General features: G+C 40.3%; 1 protein-coding gene across 1 annotated transcript; it reads right to left on the reverse strand.

The window, feature by feature from the left end:
- Nucleotides 1–2,023: 2,023 nt before the first annotated feature.
- LOC118119137 (spermatogenesis-associated protein 48) lies at nucleotides 2,024–15,026 on the reverse strand. Its single transcript, XM_047342389.1, has 9 exons — nucleotides 14,594–15,026; nucleotides 13,400–13,467; nucleotides 11,715–11,794; nucleotides 11,180–11,318; nucleotides 9,662–9,729; nucleotides 9,514–9,555; nucleotides 9,277–9,384; nucleotides 9,025–9,120; nucleotides 2,024–2,240 (listed from the first exon to the last, which is right to left on the reverse strand). The coding sequence occupies exons 1-9, from the start codon at nucleotides 15,024–15,026 to the stop codon at nucleotides 2,024–2,026; spliced, it is 1,251 nt and encodes a 416-aa protein (XP_047198345.1).
- Nucleotides 15,027–24,424: the final 9,398 nt, after the last annotated feature.

Below are 24,424 nucleotides of genomic sequence, written 5' to 3' on the forward strand. Positions count from 1 at the left end.
AAACTGAGATACACATACATCTGGATAGGTCGCAATATTTCATCTCCCTGGCTTCTCCCATCACTGATCAACCTACTAATTTCACAAACATCTGTCTGTCTGTATGTGGGACTTATATCTTGCCAACTGTTTAACCTATCGGCTTCGCACTTGGCATGTGTATTGAAAATTGACAGAGGAAGCGCGGCGTTGAATTTGGTGTGATTTGGACACGTGATACGTTCAATGTTAATACAAATTTAATAAACAGGCGACCAGCGCTCTGTAGCAGTCAGTGGGGGCGGGGCAGTTCATTTTCAGTCTGTGGACCCAGTTGAACATGTCTCCTTCTACGTCCTCGGAAAAACTACAGCAGTGGTTGGTAAGTGGGTCAAGCTGCAGGTCAAGTTGGACGCCCGAGCATTTTGATAAGTTGAATGTTTTAATTTCACCATATCGGACTGCCAAAGATGGACTGAGCTACTACGGGTGCTGATCTCTGTCATGACAACAACATTCGTAGAATCACTTCCTATTTGGCAGTTTGTCTTCAAAGTAAAAGCACAATGCTCGTTTTGTTGCTCCAATGCTTTTTATCAGGTTAAATTACAGAGCTTTTACTTTAACAACAGTTCAATCAATTATTCAAACTTATATAAAAGCCACATACAACAGTAATAAAGCAAATTCAGTTTAATTTTAGGAAAAACGTTCACTACAATATCTTCGCAGCAAATAAACCAGTTAGGATGAACACAAAGTTTCTAACTTCTGCACCAGACTGTTTATAAAAAAGCTCTGCAGACAACATCCAGCACATAAACAATAAAAGTGATAGTTTATTGTAGAACTGTTTGAGGGGGACAAAGAATAATTCTGAAGTAGCTCCAGAGCATTAAAGGGATAGTTCACCGAAAAATGAAAATCTACTCATTATCTACTCACCACTATGCCGATGGAGGATGGGTGACACTTCTGGAGTTTCAGGGGTAAACAGTGTTGCAGCCGAATCCAATACAATTGAAGTTTATTGTGACCAAGACTTCAGACGTAATAAAACAACAGACAAAACACAACATGCCTCCATGCTGCTCCTGTGGTGTCATCCAGTGTCCACGCAAGTCCTGTTGTGTTTTTTTTCAGTTTTTTTATTATGTCTGAAGAAGAGGTCACTTTGGCTGCAACACTGTTTACCCCTGAAAGTGTGTTGTGGACTCAAACACTTCACCCACCCCTCCATTGGCATATGAGTAGATAATCATTTTTCGGTGAACTATCCCTTTAACACAGGACACGCAATCAGCTCATTCCAAACAGGCAGGCTTAGAATTGGACATTAGACTAGTTCTGATAATCTACACTCAACTATGCACAGCAGCAGCCACAATCCCTATACAGACCCTTTTAGGTGTTTAATAACTTTCCAATTTTCTTTAAAGGCCAATCTAAAGGTCAGTCTCTTGAGCAATTGTTAAATTTGAATCTGAATGATGGGTACCCACATATTATCTGAAATTATTGAAATAAATATAAATTGTGGATTAATATTGATGGAAATTCTAAATAAATAATGACTTATGGTTTGGCTAACTCGTCTCTCATATTCAAATTGGTCCTGTCATTATTTTCTCATATATGAGAATCTGCTGAAGTGGACCATCTGTAATTATTTGAACTTAAATTTCAACTATTGAGATGGAGCTTGTATATATTCACTGAGTTTATATTCACTTTCCCAGAAAACGTGATGGTTCTGCACCACTGTTTCTCTGCTAGTTGTGACTGTTTATCCCAGTATCCCACTGTCCTCAGGCCCCCCCTCAGCGCTCTTATCTCAGGAGAGGCCGTGCTGGATTGCTGAGTCACCTTTCGTTGGAAGCTGCCCTTATCTCCTGAGAAGCACAACATTCAGGCAGTTGGTTGCAAAAGGAGGAACTTTGGGCAGGAGAGCTGCGGCCTGCTGTGTCTTCACGGCCATGACATGGATTGCAGCAACGTTCGCCAACTTCCTGAAAGCCTGGCAGCCAGTGCTCCTTGCTTTGTCTTACAAGTTCGGAGGCTGCAGTCCTCTGACACTTGCAGGTATGAGCAGGCTGCAGGATGGGTGCGAGTCCTGAGGCCACGAAGAGGGAATGCTGGGACTGTGATGTGACCCGGCGCTATCAGTGAACGCAGAGGTGTCCAAGCAGGCTGGGGCTCTTCCAGGACCCAGAGATACTGTCCCCTTCAGTGACACAGCAGCTTCACTCACTGACAAAATACTGTAAGGACAACCGTTCAGGCAGGATTTGAGAGAAGTTACTGCAATATTATTATAACAGTCTTTATTTGATTATATATTATCATATGATAGGGTATATGATAATAATTATATGGCATATGATAATGATTTTTTTAATGTTACAATTTTTATTGCATATATATATATATATATATTATTATATATACACATAATAATGGTGATAGCAACAGTATTATACCATAGCATATTGGTTTATTATTACTATTATAAAGATGTTGATATTACAGCATGTATTTATTAGTATTAACTTGTCCAAGACCACTAAACATGGACATGCTCCACGGAGACAGACATCGCACGCGCACACACACGCACACGCACACGCACACACAAACGCACACACCCTACTTTATCTCTACTCCAGAAACCCTTATTAAATCATTCCTTTTCAAATACATAATTTTAACTGTTTCATGTTTTGTCCGTTTGTCTTCTCATTATGTACAAATATCTTGTGTCTTATCTGTCTTGTATGTCATTTTAACTTAAAAAATTAAGTTACTGCAAAAGCAGGATCGATTCTCACTTCTGGCTGAGTTACTGATACTCATTCTACAGTATGATTTGGACAAAGCATGTGAATTGTCATTGGTAATTTGCAAATGCCTGCAAATTAAAGCCGATTTCTGCAGAGGGCTCCAACAATTCATAACATCATTTATGCATTCTGCTGCATTAAAGATTACACTTCACATACAAGCTGCAACCCCCTGCTACAAATCAAACTCAACATTACCCTCTGCTCCCTCAGGTTAATCCACAACCTGATGTTGCTGTAATTAATATCATTATGGAAAGTCTCAAAACATCATCAGGCGACGTAGCAGGGCGACTACGGAACAATAGACTCCGGCTGGTTCTTATTTCATGGATCTTTAAGCAGTATTCACTGTTTCACATTTGGAAGCATGAGAAGCATGTAACCCTTAATTGGTTTCAACACCTTAATAAGTCAAAGACGTTCAAGACTGATAATCACATTAAATAGTCCAATTTATCTAAAAAGTCAATTGCAAACTGAGAAACTCTCTTTCTTTAGGAACGCATTATGCTGTGAGGATGTCAGAGTAAATTAAATTCCCCTCTGCACACTAAAGCATCAATTTCCTTATGGTAATTATCTGCTGGAATAGACGTGTCACTAGAAGGAGTCAGGCATGCTTGACATTTAGCCTTTTTATAGAGAGGCGATGAGTAAAAACTAAGATGAGGAAAAGGAAATTAATCTCCAGCCCAGGCAGGCATTGAGAGATCCTGGAGGATAGTGGCTGAATCAATCACAATGTTTGTGAGGCTGTTTTGAAAGGGAGCCAGTGATGAGATGCAGACCACAGGCTGGAAAATGAGGGGAGGGGGCACTTTTTTAGAAAATAGAGTTATGATTGCTGTGAGGAGGGTTACTCAGTTTTATTGGTATCACACACAACAGTAAACAGCGTCTTGGGTACAATAATGCAACACTTTAACATTTCCTTGCTGTCGTGCTGAGAGATAGATGAAAAGATTGATACCACCCTTAAATCTATTTGCTTAATAATAATCTACAGCCAGGAGAAGGATAGCTTAGCTTAGCATTACCACTTAGAAGAGCTAGCAGGCATCAGAGAGTCATACTATAACATAGTAATTAGTGAGTTAAAGAGGTGATGGTTATCAGGTTCATTCAAACTTTCAGTCGAACGTTTGAAAAAAATTGTATTTGAACTGTAATGACTTCATATGAGTACATCAGACCATTACAAGTCATTTTCTTGAAGATGAACGACACGTGTCTACTTCCTCCCACTATCCAGAAATGAAGCCAAAATATCCCGGATACGAACTCTGCCATCTTGTACATTTGGAGCCAGAGACTGCGCAGTACTGAATGGGGAATGGAGCTGCGGTAGCAAGGTCTCAGCTGCCAATCATGACATTTCCCCCCCATTTTTATAGCATCTAATAACTACTCCCTAAAAAATGTATTTAACATGTAGTCCTCCATCTTTATATACAGTCAATGGTTTGACTTATCGCCTGCCCTACTGACCCATCAGTAAACTACACCTGCTGTCAGACATGTTATGAACTCTGGAGACCGTAGTTTCTCCGGAGGAGATGTATGTGTGGGTGCAAATGTCCGAGAGGGAGCCTCCATAGTTTCTGCAGACTTTCACCATCTGGCCCCCTGGTATAAAGTCTGCAGAAAGTCCGGAGGAGCCAATGTGAGAGCACAGCAAGAGATCCTCTGCAGAATTCATCACAAGTGAGTTGGGGGTTGATGACGTTTCTAACACATAGAAGACACCAACGAAAATGTCAAGAGAGTTTGTGGTGATAAGAGCTGACGGCGGTGTTGATGTGCTATAATGAGGGAGTTTTTTCTCTCCACAGTTGCCAAAATGCTTTCTCGTTATAGGAACTGTTGTGTTTCTCTATATATATATATAAATATATATATGTATTAGGCGCTTTACAAATTGTGTATGATATTGTGTGAATGTGTCTGAGCTGAGAATCTCCCGCTGCGGAGAAAGTGCAGACCCAATTTTACGCAGTTCCTCCTCAGGTCATGAAAACCAAAAAAAAAAGAAGCATTTTCAGTTTCTCAACTGTACAGTAGATGGTCAAATTACCACTTGTTTGCTGACTTTTTTAAGAGCTGTAGAGCAAATAGTACAAATCATAGACGTATATAAAGATGGACAACATGACTGCTCTCGAAGGTGACTGTTATCTAGTGGCTGGCAGCAGTATAGGTCATAATTCATGTTGACTGCTTGGATATTGACCAAACTAAAAACTACACATACAAATTTTTTTTCTCAATGTCATGTCAGGTTAGGAATTTGTTCAAGCGCTCAATATTCCAGTAAGTTTGGTCTGAATTTTTATAAAACGGAGTGAAATGTCAACTGAGTCACGATTGGTCATGTGTGTGTTGATCGGACCTCGCGACCGTGGCTCCATCCCCCGATCGCTACTGCACAGACTCTGGCTCCAAATGTTCAAGATGGCAGCGTTCAAATCCAGGATATATTTTAAGTGGCTGACATCTCCAAGTCGAAAGCATAAAAGTCCAAAACAACGATCCCAAATTCTTCAGTCAATTGCAACAAAGTCTGGTCCGTCCTTCATTTGATACTGGGGTTGGCTTCCTAGATTTAAGCTTCAAGTCAAGACTGTCCAGATCATAAATTGGTGGTTAATATACATTAATTAACTTCTGAGCTGTTCATTGATATCAAGCCTAAAGGAAGAGTTCACTCTCTAGATTTACTGGATTCACAGTGATACAAATGAAAGGATGAAGCTGAGCAAACGTATGGAAGATGTATAAACCCCATGGTCACACAGCGAGGACAGAAATACTGCAGTACTGCTTGTGCCCTCACTGCCAAGCAAGAGTATTGGTCAGTAAATACCTTTCAAAACGTACACAGACTGCTTGTGAAAATGTCCAGTAAAGGATTTGGGGATTTTTAGGATTTTGAGTTTTGGTATGGCTGGAGCTGTGCTGAGTAACAAAAGACAACTGAGGGCTGAGGTAGATTTCACCTTGTGATTCATTGTTGATGTGTGGAGCTAACTCATATTTTGGTGCAGATCCGGAACAGGGGACGGAGCCAGGGAATTTTTATCACTTTCTTTGAAATTATGAGATAGTCTCATTGATTTCTGAGAGAATAATTCACTGATCACCAAATTACTTTTGCTGTTGAGTAATTACTTTTAAATGAATACTGTAGAGCCTGGGAGAACAGGTGCACAATGCTGATGAGCTCTAATAAAAAATGCTACAGAGCTGCATTAGGTTAAATGAAACTTTATTTTTTTGATATTGGATTATTATAAAAAAATTCAAACTAAAGGTTGTATCAGCCTCTGCTCCACGAAGTCCCTTCGTTTTACAGAATTGAAATACTACGTCATTAAGCTACTAATTGAGAAGTGGATTAGAAAAGTAATGCATTATTGATCACACAATGTTAAACCCTGAGAAAATCATCACAGTGTTCATGTAGGAATCCTTGTGAAATCTAAATCTAAACAAAGTATAGATGAAGAGAAACAGGAGAACCATCTCATCCTATTTCCTTCCTCAACGTGAAGCCGAAAAAATATAAAACAACAGTAATGTCAGTTTGCATGAGAGTCACATCTGTAGCAAACTGGGTGCTGTGTAAAGTGCGACTGTGTATTTAATGTGGCTTTAACGAGCAAATTATCTTGGATTAATACCAAAATGTTATTCATAATGGATCCATTATACTCACACCATAACTTATACTGGTAAATATGAAACATAACTCAAGAAAATCCTTGATTCCCTCCATATTTTCTCTGTTTTGTCAGTATTTACCCTTCACGACAGAAACACAATGCGTGGGTGGAAATATGCTACACACACACACACACACACACACACACACACACACACACACACACACACACAGAGTGAGCGAGTCGGTGAGAGAGTGAATGTTTAAGAGCACAATGCAAGCGCTCACTACCCAGAGTTAGAAAACCACTCATCTAAATCAGGGAAATTATGATAATGGGGCATCTCATTATTCTCCAACTCACTGCGAATCAGTCACTGACATCACATCATTATAGACGTATTCATATAAACAGATTGGAGCGCATAAAAAGCAAGCCGACACCTTCAAAACTTTCTCATCTGCTTTGTCTAATGTCTCCTCGTGTGTCGGTGTGTGAGACAGGAAGTCTCAGGAAGGGGTTACAGGGGGCCGCTGTGGTCACCATTCTGGACAGGGGCGCCGCGTGGCTGAAAACAGGCCTCCCCGCTTCTTCGATTGTCCTGTGAAAATATGTGATTATTTTTAACAGTCATTAAATTATGAATCATTTAGGATGAATTAATAATCCAAGAACCCAACAGTTATCTTGAAAGACCCAATATCAGACTGAGACTTGAAAAATCCCCAAAGACACTTGTGTAAGGCGTGAGCTCTGCAAGTGGAAATCCCAAGGCGTCTAACCGTTGCAGCAGACAGTTAATCAATCCAAGTGCTTGTCTTTTCTTCTGTTTTGGGGAAAAAATACGGGAGGCCAGCCTAATCAGCAGAGGAAACAGATCTCGGGGGGTGTCAGGCACCAGGAAAATGGATCTGGGTTGTGAAAAACCACGATTACCACGAGCTGCTCTGGATTCAGCCATCTGGAGATGCCTGCTCCAAAAGCCGGTAAAGTTCGCTCAAGTGAGGCCCAACTAGGAAACAGGTTTACGCCTCCTTAACAGACGGAGAGCACTCCCAGAGCCAAGGCAAGCACTTATCACTTGCATTCACGCACACTGACATGGTCTCAGTTAAGCTGACTATTACTGACTATGACTAACACTTTATTTATTAAATAATTAATTTAGTTTCATCCCAATTTTCCCAAAATGTTCCCATTTTTTCCATTGTTTTTAAAATTTCTAAATGAACACTTCCAATTACTGTTAGTGACAATTATCTCACCAGCTCATTCATCAAAAATTTAAATCCACACTTGTGCAAATGCAACGCTAATACAAACACCAACAGAATTTGAAAGGGATGCGTATAGAAGTCAGGAAAGAAGGAAGGATGACAGAAATAAAATACAACAGAAAGACATATGCTTATTTACTCCACTGTGCTTGACCTTGACCCATCTTCTTGTAGCATAAAGGATTTAGGCTAAAAGATGTCTTTGCTGCCCTAGTTGTTATTGGTAAGGTTTGAAATGTCCTTATATTATATATACTGCCCTTAACACTCGACAATATTATAAAAAATATTGACTTGTGTAGTTTCTGACAATGTACTTGTTTAAGTATATGGTTAACACACATACTTTTTTCTGTCTCTTTTTCTGTCCACATTTAAATAACAATAACAAGGATTTGTTTTATGTCTGACATCAATCACTATATACCTTCTACATCTTGTCAACCAAACCTGGAGCTAATTTCTGACTTCTAGGTTTAACCTTAGGGGGCTAGGGAGTGTTTAGCTTGTGGTGTCCCTGGTGTCCCTGGTGTCCCTGGGGTCCCCCCAACATCTGCAAAACGTCTCCAAACGGCCAAATTCAACCTTTAAAATGTACCAAACATCTTCAATTATTCATTTACTTTTACGTGTTTGACCCTTTTGTATAATGTTGGAATAATAATGATTCCTCTAAGCTGTATTTCATTTAGGAATGAATGGCAGTAAAATATCCATTAGTCAATTAAATTATATTTGTATACAGACCATATTCACAAAGTTTGCCGATAGGGTTTTACAATCTGTAGAAGGTGCAACATCCTCTGTCCTTAACCCCCAAAAAATACATGAAAACCTCAGAGAGAGTCGCTTGTGAAGGATCCCAGTGCCAGGACACACAGAAGTGCATTCAAATGTGATAAAAGTGTGAATAGAAGTTGAGGCAGGATGTCAGTAGAGTGCATTAGATCGCCCTCCAGTGGACATTTCTAATAATTCTTCAGGCCTATAAAAATATGTGTATTACAGTTGAAGCCAAAAATCTGAGACCACGTTCCAACAGTGGCATTAAAGAAAAATAATACAAACACATACACACAATACAGAATAGAAAAAAGGAAAGAATTGATTAATTAGTCGAATTTAACAAATGAAATAGTGTTTGCTTTGAACCCTTGAATAACAAAAGAAAACAAGAAACACTGGCCTACTGAGCGGCAAACTTGAGGTAATGATTTGTTTTGCTGCCTCAGTTGTTTGAGAACAGTCACAGTGAGGACTCACCCAGAGGAGCGAGCAGGAGCCGGGACAGGGAGTGCAGCATCAGCACCAGCGTCAGCATAGGCAGCCCTGCCTGTGTAACCAGGGATGGTGGTTCGTCTGGCACAATATCACAAGTTCACACATAATGAGGCTGAATATCACCATGTGAGAGGAATTTTAAAACTATTAAGTGCAAAGATAAAAAACAAAAATAAATGGAATGTTGGAGAAACAGAACCCTGCAGATCTACAGCGAATGCAAGTCTAACTCACCGTGCTGTTGGTGTGTACGGCGGCACGATGCTCCTCTTCAGGGTGAGCGGCTGAAAGGTTTCATCCATGCTGTCAATATTATCCATGTTCTCAGAGCCAATCGTACCACTGCACATACACGAGAGCATGCATGTTAAGGTAGGTCAGGGTCAGCTCTGTGGATACATGCCTCATCGTTCATGCCAACGTGTAAGTCAGACACTCATGGGCGGTGACCTCTCAGACACATGTACTCACGTGTACAGAGGGATCTGACCCGACCTTGGACATCCACTGCAACTGAGAAGAAGGAGAAAGTGGGGTCACAGGAGGTCAGTGCAGATCAGCATAAAACTGTTTAGTTAGACAGGAACAGAGTTTTCACTGATTATTATTATAAACTTACAACGATATGGGTTTCTTGGCATCGTACCTCGGTCGAAGCTGCTGCCGGCTCCACTCAGCTCCTATAGACTTACAGAGGACAGCAACAACAGATCGTTTATCGCAGTTTATCAGACATCTACACCAGGAAAGACAGATTTTGTCTTTCTCTTATATCCCCTATCAGTGTTTAAACCTGTGTTATAGACATATTGTAATCCACAATCTGACCTTCCCAACTACACCGAGCTGTTTCAAATAAGGCTGCATGCAGTGTTTTGTCATTTGTAAATTTTTACCACATCAATCTGAAGATATTCAGGGTCATAGTCTATATTTTCCTATTTTATCACAAATTCCTACAAAAGACCCAAGCCCTATGGTTCCTATGCAAGATCTGAGGAACACTACAAAGTGATTTATTGTAATGATAAGATGTTCCTTTATATATCCTGTGGAGAGGAAAGTCACACATGACACAGCAGCACAATAAAGAAGCAGTACATGGGGGAAATTATATTAAGATTTAAAGTATGAATAAAAATAGAAATATTATATATAAAAAGGTAGACATAATGCTATATATACCCAATGCAGTTTTTTTGTCCATTCCTTGTGATATATTCAGTGCAAAATGTGCAGCAGTTCTTTCCTGAAGTTTTCAATGTTTGACTGTAGGTACTGTGGCGTCATGCAATCTAATGGCTGAAGCCACAAAGGAGTCCCCCCCCCCCAACCGCTTAAGGGACGTGGCTGGATGAGTCCGTGACTGATCGTGCTCCTGAGCTGCCTCAGTTCAGCAGAGAGGGGGTGAGAGGCTCCATGACGGCTTTCAGTTTTGCTCTCATCCTCTTCTCAGTCACTGCCTCCACACAGTCCATGTATGTATGATGTCCACGATGCACATGTGTCTTTGCGAAACAGGACAAATTCATTTACATATTCTGATTATGTTAAAATATAGAATACCACCCGTCCCCAGACTCTGAGAAAGGCACCAGTTTGCTCATAGGCAGGACAAATAGACACAGAAATTCATTTGTCCCAGGTGTCATTGCCTCTTTCAATAATTGATTGTGATTTTAAATTATTGAGACCCTGCAGTTTTGTATGTTTTATGTTTTTTTCCTGTTTGTATGTTATTATAAGTCTTTTATATTGTATTTATCGTCCGTCTCTTATGTTACAGTGTGTGAGTGTGTCTGTGGTTTGTGTGGATACTGTCTGTACAATCTGCCTAACGGGGACAGTAAAGATATCCTCGATCCTTGATCCTCATTTCCTATCGTCTTCCTTCAGTCTCCATTCTTGTGACACCAAGTTAAAACAGATGGAGGTCGATCTATTGCACGTGTGGGAAAAGTTACTTCAGCTCAGCAGAGGTAATCAACCTATTCTAGCTTCAGTCCTGTTATATTTATGTCCCTTTTCAGAATAATCAGGTATTAAAAAAAATAATTTCCCCCAGTTAATTGTGGTGATTAATGTAAACCTCTAAGAGCCAACAGCCAGAGTTCACCTGTTGTTCTCCATGGCTCACCTGCCACAGCTGAGGTCTACTATTGTAGCGCCTGGACGAGGGACCCTCACTCACTGGGTCAGCCTTCCTTGTCAGGGATGTTTCTGGTGCATTCAAGCCCCGTGGGAACTTCGTTTCCCAACCAACTTTCTCATAACTCCTGAAAGACAAGTTTTTGAATCAAGAGCTCTATAATAGATTCACTTGATTTCCAAAAGTTATTTGCTTCAGTTTGAATTCTTAAGCAGTCCCGTTCATTGCACAAAGTAGAGTAGACAGCTTATTAAAGGGGAACTTATTCTTCCCGGAGGCCTTAAGCGAAGCTACAGTTTATCTGCATAATTTCACTGAGCAGTAATTAACACAACAAGAAGCAGCACTGTTCCCCGATGACATCACAGGAGCACAAAATCAAACCTGATTGCCCCCAACAACCCTCAATGCAGAACGACACTGTGTGTGTGTGTGCACTGTATTAAATGAACGATGTGGGCACTGAGCTTTGTTTCACTTTATTATTATTAAAAGGAGACAATGAAAGGTCAGTGTGTCTGACCTGTGGGTTGTAGATGTGTATCTGAAGCGTCGCACTGCCACTGAGTCTGTCCACAGTCTCACATCAGAGGAGATGTCATCCTGAAAAACAACATTCATACTGTCAGTGGTTTTATTCTGTGGTCGGGAAGCAACTAACAACAAAACAAAATACTCAATCAGAGGTCAATAGTTAACTTTTCTTTCTTTCTTTAATTCTTTCTTTCTGTTATCCATTCAATATGTACTTTTTTAACCAACACAATATGTAAATCCATGAACAAATCAAACATCACTTTCCACTTAAAATCACATATGATTAATTAGACCATCTATTTGTGCTGTTAACAACATAACACCAGTGGGGTGATCTTACAAATGACCTCTCTTCTTGTACCTGGCCTGTAATGACTCCAGATCTGAGACACATCTGAATATTCATCTTAGCTTAAATTCCTCCATGACAGAAAACTATGATATTTCTGTCTGCGTTTCTATAATGTTGTCAGGATTCATCCTCCTGTGTTTACAGATGTATGAACCAAATCTGTTGAGATATTTCCGTCTGGACCAAAGTGGTGAACAGACAGAGCAAAAGACTGAAAAGACCAACCTTAAACCTAACCAGGGTGGGAACATGTCTGAAAGCAGCTATAGACACTGAAACAGCTTGCTGATCACAACGTAGCCATCACTAATTTGACAGGCTCTTATCACATGACCACCTTCTTTCCCTACCAACATGAATAATCAATTAAAAGCATTGCTGACCCTTTTGTCTTTGCTAACAGCTGTTCCAGCATTTCCTGTGCACAACGGTGCACGCATGCCCCGGTGTACGTGAGTGGTCATGTGTGCATTTTCAGGCATGTTAGTATTGATGGGGATAAAACTGATAAGAAGCCAAAACGCTTGTGTGAATAGAGATCAATTTAGTTGGAATCGCCATATTCAAATTAAAACATAGGATGTAGCCTGATTCTGTTCTGCGAGAGTGAATGCAAATGTGTAGGACCCCCTCTCTTTTGCCTTTGGCCTCCAAAGTCCCTTAAAAAATGGCCCGAAACTGACGGTGCTGGATGACTTATACAAAGCAAAAGGGAAAAATCCAGATAAGTGAATCTGAATGAATCAGTGAGACAATGTGATGTTTGAACACATGAGGGAGCAGCACTGTGTTCCCCTCTCTCCTCCCACAAGTCAGACAGTCCAAATACAGACATTCATTAAACCTCCACTCCTCATACAACTGAGTCTCCTAAACCAGGATAATGAATGTCAAGGTAATTATGACGACTTTAATTAGCTGAGTGAGAAACTAAATAATAAAGCACCATTATGTTCTCAAAGTGAACATCTGCCCACATAATTACTGGCTGAGGATTCAACCTGTGTGGGGAGGTCTCTGTGTGTGTGTGTGAGTTGCTCTTTCATATTTAATATGTGTCACTGTAGTGAAGTGATTAATTAACCAGAAACAAACAGAGCTTTAGTTCAATAAGATGATTGTGTTGTCTGCACTGCAGATTCAATTTATAAATCAGTCAGTGTTTCAATGCCCTGAGAGTGAAAGAGAGGAAATCAAGGAGAATGGAAACAGAAATCTGTTGGGGTTACAGTGCAGTTGAAATATGAGTATTATTACCAAGCAAATCAATGCTGTTTGCAGTACACTTCAGTAGGGAATCAAATTCAGTTATCACCCACCTGAGGTCCAGTGTGTTTATCAGTGAGTCTGAGGTGCGTTGGTTGAACTTCATCAGCAGTGGTTGAACCTAAGGACAATAGAACAATAATCAAGTCTCTGCAAACTGGGAACCATACGCACAGCAGTAACCAGACGACCCTATAAGAAGACACTGAGACAGAAATCAGCCGTAGCTTCCTACTGACCCTCTGTTCCTCTCCATCAGGTACAGGGCACACAAACAGCATACTGCATAATAACACAACACACTGCGTATATGCAGATACCCATGGGTAATTCTCTTCTTGATTACTACCCAAGGTTCGCTGAGTGTCTGTTTGTTTTTTTAAATCTGGTTAAACAGATCTCAATGAAAACAGCTGAAATGGTAAATACACTGTCCTTGCAACAAGTTGTCCATCTCAGAGCTATAGGACATTTGCTGCCAGTGGTAAGTCCCCAAATAAACACCAGGCTTAAGTTTCTAATAAAGACTTACATCCACAAAACTGCATAATAGCACAAACAAAAATGAAGAGCTCAGAGTCAAACCACTACACATTACATTAACACCATGTAAGGCTCTGACTTAGAAACTGAAAATGTCATGGCAGTGTTCATTTAAAGGGTTTATAACTCAGCACGCCCAGTGTGGGATATTTAATAAAACAAAAAACTTCAACAACATTGCACAGGGGCGGATCCAGGGGTGGGCCAGTCCCTCCCTGCTTGACCCCTGAAGTGCCCCTGTCCTATCAGTATTGTTGTTTTTTTTTATAGACAAGTCACTTGCTGTCAATAAATAGGATAATTTGTTAAGAGTTTGTATTTTCTGTGCGTTTTTAAAGAACACAATGTGTTTAAACAATTCTCAAAGACAAAGAGCACGTGCTCCTTAATGAATCAGGAACTGTACATGGATGTTGGACATATAATTGGCCCCTCGGTGTAAATTCTGGCCCCTTAATTAAAAAAATCTGCGACCCGCCACTGACATTAAAAGATGTGATTAAAATATAATCGGTTTCATGATTTATTCTTCCAGTGTTTGGGGCCCTGGGGCAGTTTTCCTGTTGGTAATCCATTCTTTACTACTACTCATTCTTTCCAAATTCATAAATCTTACCAACGCAACAACACAACATCAGATACGAATTGGGATGGGTTCTATCTATACTCTAGTCTCAAATAAAAACTGTTAACTGTAGTTTTACCATTGGTTCTTGCTTTGAAGACTGTATCAGGGATCCTCCTGTAGTTCCAGGCCTTGTTCTCACTCAGGTCCACACAGACACCAGGGGGGTTCGGGGCTGTTCTTGCCCTCTCTCGGAAACCTGGAGGGACCCGCAGGGCAGAGGCCACATGATGGAAATCTATGAATTTCGGTCGACCTTTGACCCCCAGGTCCACCTCCGCTCCTGCGCTCAGCTGACCAGTGCAAGGATCCAGCAGGGGGACGTCGTACCGTGACGGAGCCAGGGTGACACGCTCAGCAGGTGGGTGAAATCTATCAAAAGGAGAGTTTGCTTTTCCAGGTTCTCGTGCTGGTCCGTTTCTACCACCAGTCCCGTACAAACTGTAGTTCAGCCGTCTGATGACATGTTGCTCTGCAGGGAAAGGCTTGAAGGGATCCCAAACCGCACTCATTACTGCCAGTGGAGAAACAGTGGAGAGTGTGTGTGTCTGTGAGTGTGTCTAAGTGTGTGGTTGACAGAGGAGGTCATAGATCTGCTGTCAGCCATAATGATGCAGTGAGTGCTGGTTGCCCAGAGACTGTCTTTGTTTGCAGCTCAGATCAAATGGCTGACTTGCAGAGAGGCCACATGACCTGCCGGCTGCACAGCCTCACATACCTCTGCATCAAATCTTTGTGTTAACATTTATTTGCTATTTGCTACAATAATGGGGAGAGCAAAGATCTAATGATCCTCCCCTGGTATCTATTTCGGACTCTACACGCCAATGATTCACCTCAGAGGGGCATTCGTGACCAAAAATGTTTCCTCTGAGCTGCTTTATTTTGTCAACCCACAAATATTAATTCATCACGCTGACCAAATAAAAATGTTTTGTCCATATTCAGGGGCGGCTGTTGTCCCTGGAACATTACTCTGCCGGAATGGGTTCTGGTGGCAAATAATAATGAGAGGGCTCGGCCTCGCCTCAGGTCTCAGTGACCGTCCTGAGAGAACGCTACATTGCTTCTTGTGAGGTTAGGATCTGTTTATTTTCTTAATAAAGAAGAAAAGGAAAAAGTGAAGGAGAATGTAACTGCCTGCTTTCCCTGCAGCTGGCCACTAGATGGAGTGATAGAGCCTGTGTAACTGACAGTTTAATATCACTGCAGAAATATACAAGTCCCAGTTGTAATATTATGATGATGCATTATGGGCTTGAGATACCCTTATTGTACATCAAGGTGACCATAAAGCCACTGCTGAATACCTCAGACATACTTCAAGCCCCTGAAGAAATATTAAAAGTTCTTTTTTACTTTGTGCATGAACGATAAACAAGATATTTTTACAATCAGAAGTGTATGCTGTGTTTTTAGAGTTGACAATAAACTAAATTGAAAAAACCACACGGACGCAAGAAGAGTAATTACAGAGGGTGTAATGTGGTGCATGCTATGATTTGAAGGAGCTGTCCTACAGTCACAGCAGCAAAAAAACAATACCATCAAAACTCTGTGCCTCAGTGCCTATTATTAATTAGCTTGCTGAAATGCAATGTCAAATGTAAATACGTTACATAAATACATTAGTATGAACACCTCAGCTACTGCATATATATATATATATATATATTTATATATATATATGCTTTATGTAAATAGGGGAATAGCCAAGGCAGTCTGGGTAAGTGGCATTTTTCTTGGGAGAGAATTCATCTTAATTTGTTTGCGACGATGATGGTGATTCTAGCTGATAGATGATTTTTACTCAGGCTGTCATTAGCAAATGTAAACACCCGAGAGCTGTTGAAAAGGATGTGTTAAAAATAGCCTAATTAGAGTTATTCTGATAGCAGAGTGGTGAATATGCCCGACTCCCACCCAGTGTTCCTCCACAAAAGGAAAGCACAAATGACACTTGTGAGATCTCCTTTTGAAAATCACTCTCCACATATATGAAAAAATATAACTCATACCATTTGTTGCATCAATCTTGGGTCTCATGAGAGCTGTGCTGATTGTAGCGTCATACCGTTGTAATAAATGAGGTGATATAGGTCCAGAGGTCCACAAGATTTATTGCATTTGAAATCCATTAGTTATTCCCACAACAGAACTCCTCTGTGCGCCAAAATAAAACCTCCTCTCTGCTTTGTATCCTAATTATTTCAGGGGGGATTCTTTTTGCATGTTGTTGCAGGAATTTAAATACCAGCTCAGCCATGAGATATCTGTGTTTTTGCGGGGAATCAGATATTTCTGGTGTGAGGACTCATTACCATCAGAGCAGCCCTTGTTACTGAATCCTGTGTTATTAGTCAGCTTGTCTGCCATTCTCCACACTCCTCCTCAGGCTCAGAAATTATTTAAATCTCACTTCTCGCCCATGGTGCCAGGCCCAATTCCACAGTGCAGTATCTGTTAATTTGCGCCGCTTACATCCATCTGAGAGGAACTGTTGCTCTGGATTAAGAGGCATTGCTGCTGCTGCTGCAGACTGAGGGTCATCAAAGCAAAGTCACCACTGTAGTGTTGTGGCTGCAGACAATATGCTGCTCTGGGCAGGGTATTTTTTCTGTTAATCAGACTAACAGTGCAGAGGGTGACCCAGGATGACACCCCGGGATCAGACAGGCAGGGCCAGGAGGAGATATGGCTTAAAGGCACAGGGAATGGATCATCCGAGAGCGGAGAGGACGCTCCACAATGTAGACGGACAGAATCATTCAACATGAACTGTGCTGGGGAACCAGTGCTTCAAGAAATGAAATGGGAACACCGACACAGATATGGTTGCATTTGTTCATCTTACTTCTATACACAGCAAATCTTTGATGCATTAGGCACCTGCAGATACAAATATAGGGCTCGATATCTGGTCACAGTTACATGTATATTCAGCTGTCTCTTTGTATCCATGATATACAATGCAGCTACTGCAAAGAGCCCCGTGTCTGATGCTGAATGCATCCACTTCTGGGATTATGTCTGTTTGTGTTGTAAACTGATAGAAATGCATGGCCGTATTTATAGCACAAGGGTCCCAAGTCATTGCTCACGGGTCATATTCATCCCACTGTAAAAGCAGAGAATTGATTACTGGCCGATGACTATGGAAGCATTGGATTTGAGGGCAAATTGGCTGAAGTGAACTCTGTCTCATGCCATATGTGGCACTCTCGCCCATTTGGAAGAATCCAAACAGAGTGCAGAGATGAAGCTGCCATGAGTGGCGGGGGTAGCCATGTCCTCAGAGAGTGGCCAAAGGCTTTATTGTAGTGCTGCTTTCCTGCCCTCCGTCGCTGCAGCTCTCCGCTTGTCGCACTCAGTTAGCTCAATGAAGTAATGAATATGCCGCTGTACATTTTTCATGAGGGAGGTGGGAGTGGAAAAATCTGCTCTTTATAATGCTTTTAATATGGAAGTTTTCACACACGCTCTTCCCCCGCAAAGCATAATCACCCTGGGGGTTATCATGATGCTGCATGAGCACGATGTTTAATGTTAACTTTCCCCAGGGGAGAGTCAGCATAATGCAATGTCACTTCAGCAGATATACAAGCAGCTGTACATCATGAGTAAGTAGGGATGTCAGTGCCTGTCCTCTTTTTGGAAAGAAGGCTGCACGAGAAAAAAAAGTACTTGTGCTGGTTGAAAAAAAAAGAACGTCACCTATTCAGGTCTCACATCGTTACAGTAATTAGTTTACAAGAAAGCACACCCGTGAGCTTCCAGAGATGGAGGACTATTTAATATGAAAGGGAAGCATAATGATTCGAAGATGAATGTAAATGAAGTGCTCCTCAGAAATAATCAACAAGCGAGTTATTAACCAAATGACTAAGGTTTGTAATAATTTCAAATAAAATACTCTTATTTATCATGCATGGAAACACACAGACACACCGCTGCAGACAGAAAAATGATCAGCTGACATTGTGCTGTTGTAGATCAGCGATTTCCAAACAACTGACAGAGTAAACAGAGGGCGTAGAAAATATTAAATGATTATATCTTCACAAATATTTTCATTCATTTGTCTTGGGAGATAATTAGCATTGAGCCAGGATTACAAAGAGATGTGCTGCTGCTGCTCTTTGGTAATTGTATGGCCAGCTACAGTGCACAGCTCACACCAGACTGAGTCAACACCCGCAGGCCGTGGTTTTCCCAGCAGACTGCAGGAAACCTAGTTAGCAGGCAGACCAACTACACAGCTAAAATATTAACTAATAAATAATTGATAACCAGTAAACAATTACCTGGCAGTGGTCACAGTGTTACTTTCTGCAATATTATCCAGGGTAGGTTTAACTGTGCATCACAGTCAGTTCTAACGCACAGGATTTGTAAGTGCAAAGCAAAAGTAAGGACACATAGGAATTCATCAACACTCTAGGCTTCATTTACTTGATGCTGAGAAAGTTAGAGTCAATATGTTCCTTGATCCCGGTAAAGGACTACAGCTATACGTGATCTAAGCTTGTTTATTTATTTATTTATTTACTTGTTCTTTTATTCACTCGCTCAGAGACTAACTGACAGTTTTTCATTTCGTACATTTCAATTAATACTGGATTTCTATATCTCTGATTTTAAATCAAATTTAAGTAAAAATGAATATAACCAATAAACTAGAGAAATGTAGCTTAGAGAGGAGTCTAGCCCTACAAGCCTAATTGATAAAAAAAAAAAGAATATTAGCTAAAAGTAATAGGGCCCAGATACAGAGGTGAAATAAATAGCTAAAATGAATGGCCGAACAGCATTTGACTTAACAGTTAGTTGAAAGAATGGATAAACAGCAAAATACAGTCCAACCAAGAAAACTTAGCTATAATTAATGGATAAAAAGTTAACATTTTTGCGAAAAGTAATGAATACAAAGTTAAAATAGCTAATCGGAATGGATATACAGTTGAAACACTTTGCTAAAATTAATGGATAAATATTAGAAAAGACAGCTTAAAGAAATGGACAGAGACTAAAAAATACTTGGCTAGAATGGTGTGTAAATCATTAAAGGGTCCAGCTTCACGCCCAGTATAAGTTAAGAAAAGAGAAACTTCACCAAACTAACTTAAAAATTAAATTCATTGTAGCGTCACCTAACATCTACTTTAGAATCATGAGGGATGGTGTCAATGATGGAATACTTTACTTTACGTCAGACATAAAAGGTTGGAAGAACTATTTTAGATCATTTCTACTTTTAAGGATATTTCTGGCTCTATCACAAGTGGCGTACAGGGCACCACTTCACATTTTGATCCGTGTGCAATAACACACCTCTGATTTTCAATTACGAATAAGACGTTGCATTAGGCGCAGAAACACTGAGGGTAATGGACTTTCTCTGTTGCTCACAAAGATGGACTTGTCCCTCGAGACCATGGTTTCCATTATTAAACCTCCAGCGCATCGCCCACCTAGGTTGTTTCCATTACCTCTGCCCAAAGTGAAATTACCTGCATTTGAAACTCAAACATAGTAAAGAAGCAAGAGAGTGGTCAACCACAGCCGGAGCCTCCATTTCCTTTCTGTCAGCTCGGGCTTTTCATGTTCTTTGAGAATGCAAAACAGCATCCAGGTCTGACATCCCTCCTGTTTTCATATACAAAATATCCCAAGGTAATGTGCAGCAGCATGTGTGCTGGTACCTAATACATTCGCTGGGCACTCTCACAGTATGTATCAGGAGTTGGATGATGAATTACCATACAAGGGCCATAGGAAATACACAACAACAACAAAAAAGGAGAACACCCCAGGATGAATGTTTGTGCCGCAAATATAAAAACTTAGTATTCCGCAGGGGTGAGACAAAAGCGGCTTCTCTTATGATAACCCGACAATTCACAATTCTATCTCCAGTCTGACAGCAACTTATGCAGATGTGCGAGGCTCAGCAGGGCTCCACTGAATTGGACGCCCCTTAAAATGTGTTCAGCAAGCAGGTCACATTGTTGCGGATGAAACGCTGACACATTGTCCTTCCAAGATGCTCGGAGCCTTATCACTCACTTACCTGCCCTATAACGGTCTGTGATGGATAGGGCCAGATTGAACCTGCAGTCGCCTGAACCCAACCCATGTCATTTAGAGAGAAAATAGGGGATTTGCTTTCTCCCGGGCCTAGATCACTTTTTAAACACAAAAGCTCAGTTGTTTGGTTCCTATTTCCCAGCCCACTAAAACCCAGTCGAAGTTAACTGAAGAGTATCAGTCCCTGCAGGTTTGATGTGCTCTACAGATATATGTAGGGGAAGACAACGCCGTGGTGCAACAGTGTCCCCCTCATCTGGAGGCAAGACAAGGCAGAGAGGTGAAATTGGAAATGTGAAAGTCTGGGTAACAGCAGAGGAGGAGTGCTGCTGCAGATATAATACCAAATCTATAAAGGACAATTTCAGGCCCCAGACTCTGGAGACTCAGGCGCTCAATCATGAAGTGATTCACTCAGATTGATCAAGGGGCGTCGTAATCACATGGGAATGTTACATGTGGATGACTCACAGAACTGTCAAGAGATTCAAAGCTGGATTTAATGGATTTGAGGTGATGTGCTTAGAAATCATTGTGGAAGGTGCAAATGGAAACCTCAAAGCATTTTACCAGCATTTAGCAGCTGTCCGGTGAAATTAATGTTCAGAGCAGTGGAATTTGGACGAATAAAGACACCATCAGAGGAACAGAGAGATGGAATTTCCTTTTTATTCTCACAGCAGAAATTCAAAGGACCCGGTTTTATGAAAAAAGGGGTAATTGGAAATCTACTAATGAACCGCGCTGTTGATAACGGGCCCGTATTAAGCAGAAAGTCTAAATGCACTTATAGATAACAAGGCTTTTATTTCAAGTGATTCTCTGTAAAAGCTGAGTGCTCCCTCAGAAATTGAAATAAATGCTGCAAATGTGACATTAAATATTCATAACCTTCAGCTGTCATACAGTTCCTTCCTGTAGAGATACATACAGGCAGTATTTGAAGATGAATACGCAACAAAAAACTTCAATCCTAAATAATTATTAATAAATATATCATGGCTGAGTGAAATCTATGTGCAGCTCAATATCACTGTCTGGTATAGATGCAGGGAGGTAAACTGCTCTGTGAACCTTTGCTTATTTTCCTGTAATATGGGCTCATAGAACATTTTCACCTCTGTTACACCATTGTCTCTCTGAGCTTTTAATGCGTTCCATTAGACTGCAGACAGCAGGACCATTGACATACACACCTTTGTGTGGGAAATCATAAACCTGCTCTTTGAAAACTTTAGATTGAAGTTGGCCTTGAAGTGGTTTAATCTAAAGTTGTGATCAAATTACATTTTTCTTATTCTGAACTTTAAAGTTGCACATACTGCAAAAACATTCATATTTACTGTGCTTGAAATGTGGAAAAAACATGGATGCTACAAACAACATGTGTTGTGTTTATGTGTTTATAACGTTTTCCAATATTTGCATGATAAGTAAGAGCAAAGAAAAAGGATCAAGTGTGACATAAATACCTTATATGCACGTTAATAAAAAAAAACGCATTAGCTAAAGGTGTTGGTGCTGGTGAGAGAAAAATACAACATTTGACAAATTCACACTATTTAGATTAGAGCTGACTGTCAATGGGTTTGTAATTGTAAGTACTAGCATCAGCAGCTCGCCAACTCCTGTACCAGAATTTTTGCCAGAAGATTTAGGTGAAAGGGATCTATTAGCAGAAATTGAATGTAAAATAATCTTGGTGATGTTTTCACTAGTTTCTTTCATCTAAATTGTACGAATAATTGTTTTTTTTACCCTAGAATGGGCCCTTTATAAGTATATTTTATATGTATACTTCAGGAGCAGGTCCTCTCTACGGAGGCCACCATTTTTTTTACAGTGATCAGACTGGACAAAATAAAACTTCTTTTGAGTTTTTGTGATAACTGAAGATTACCACAGGTTCTCTTTCATCTTTGGAAGGGGAGGGTGAAGTGAGGGGCGTTCAGCTGCAACATGCTACTTCACCACTAGATGTCACAAAATTCTACACACTGAACCTTTAAGTTAGCGTTCTAGTAAATTTTCAGTCGGGAACAAATTTTTATGATTATTCCGACACCACATGAACATCTCAACGTGTTTGTAAAACTGCTGCATCTTATATCTTGATGCAATATGACACAATAATTTAATAAAAACCAATAAGAAGGAACTTATCATTTAAAGAGACTCAATAAGGCTTTAAAGCACTTAATCCACCAGCATCTGGAGGATTTTGTAAATTTTCTCAGCTTCTCCTCCAAGCACGTGTTTTAAATTAATTTAGGAAAGTTTTTTAAATAAACAATTTGCAGAGAAATTTACAGAGAAACATTTCACAGATGTCAAACAATTTAAAAATGTTAGAATGCAGCAGCCATGAGAAAAAAATCAGTTAATATATTATTAAGCCGTTAGACGGCAATGCAGAACATGTATAATAGCTAACATTAGCTAAGTGGTTCTCTTTAGTTTAACCATTGAATACATGGTTGTTCAGTAACAGAGTGAGGTACAAGTTAAGAGAATGTTGCTTGTGAACCTTGGAGAACTTGGTTTTAACTATAGACTGTAAGAGCACAGGACTCCTCCTTGTAAGTTCATGTCAGTTAAATTAAAATAGTTTTGCTTAAATTATGAGACTGATCACTGAGCACAAAGTAAAAAGATAATCTTTCATTACTCTACATCCTTTGCTACAGAGTCTTTTAGACAAAGCATATTACCATGCTGACAATGGCAAGTAATAGCATGCTAAAGTTTAAGAAAAAAGAGAACTGATGAGGTAATTAGATAGTAAATGTGTTGAAGAGTTTATTGAAGAGGATTTGATTTACTTTGTAGAATAACATTAGATTCCATCTGTTATTTAGGTTACAGTGTATTTTACTATCCTTCAGCAAGAGCCAATATGGCAGACTCTTGGTTTTATTCCTTAATATTCGTGAGTTAATAAAAAGTCCTATAGTGAATCTGCACAGTCAGGAACCCTCAACTTTCTTTTCTTGACCAGGGGTTTTATGATGCTTTCATTTGAAATGACCAAGCAATAAACACACAATATAAACAGATCTCATCTCAATGTGCAGCAGTGCACATTGGCCAGAACAGAGCATAGGCCTAATTATACAGTTGCAGCATTTGGGTAGAGCAAGCTCTCATGGGTTTCTCCGACAGATGGATCCTGTTAATGGCAGGTCTTTGAAGGGGTTCAGATGCTTATTACTGCTGGGAGTTTTATGTCAGAGTACAAGACCCAGTGGTGCCTCTGATGAGAAGACTTTGTGTGAAGTCTTAATCACGGCTTCACACACTTTCCTCTTTCCAATCAAACACAGAACTGATTTTAAATAACTGCTGGAATATGAATTGATCTAAAGCCATTTGTAAATGTTAATGACCTGGACAGAATGGAAGGAAGTGACAGATAACATCTGGGGTCAGAGTCATTACTGCACTGGCTGAGACCGTGGCAGGTAAGCTGTCAGAGGAATCAGACATAGCTTGTAAAATAGAAAGAATACAGTGATGACACAGTAGTAATATTTTAAAATAGAAGAAAACTGAAGGGGCCGAGCAAAATGAGCTCTTCATATTATGAGTGAGGATTTGTGGGAAAGGAGAGAAAAATCCCACGATCATTTGCCACTTGTATGCGTGAGCACAAGTCCCCTTTTCCTCGAATGAATGAGTCTGGTCTGAGAGCACCGACAGAGTCATTGAAACAGGGGAGTTAAGGCTGACCAGAAAACCTTAATAGATGTGGGCCACTGCTCTCCCGCTGCTCCATGAGAAGCCTGCCATGATGCATGTACATGCATTTAGGCTTATTTACCTC

This window comes from Hippoglossus stenolepis, chromosome 12 (genome assembly GCF_022539355.2).
Source record: "Hippoglossus stenolepis isolate QCI-W04-F060 chromosome 12, HSTE1.2, whole genome shotgun sequence".
Classification (NCBI taxonomy): domain Eukaryota; kingdom Metazoa; phylum Chordata; class Actinopteri; order Pleuronectiformes; family Pleuronectidae; genus Hippoglossus; species Hippoglossus stenolepis.

Bases quoted from the DNA above. Each gene is read 5' to 3' on its own strand.
- LOC118119137 (XM_047342389.1), bottom strand. From the start codon at position 15,026: ATGAGTGCGGTTTGGGATCCCTTCAAGCCTTTCCCTGCAGAGCAACAT. The intron at 11,795-13,399 runs GTGGGTGATAAC...GTTGTTTTTCAG, and splicing joins ATAAACACACTGGACCTCAG to GATGACATCTCCTCTGATGT. The intron at 9,730-11,179 runs GTGAGCCATGGA...GTCCTCTGTAAG, and splicing joins GTAGACCTCAGCTGTGGCAG to TCTATAGGAGCTGAGTGGAG.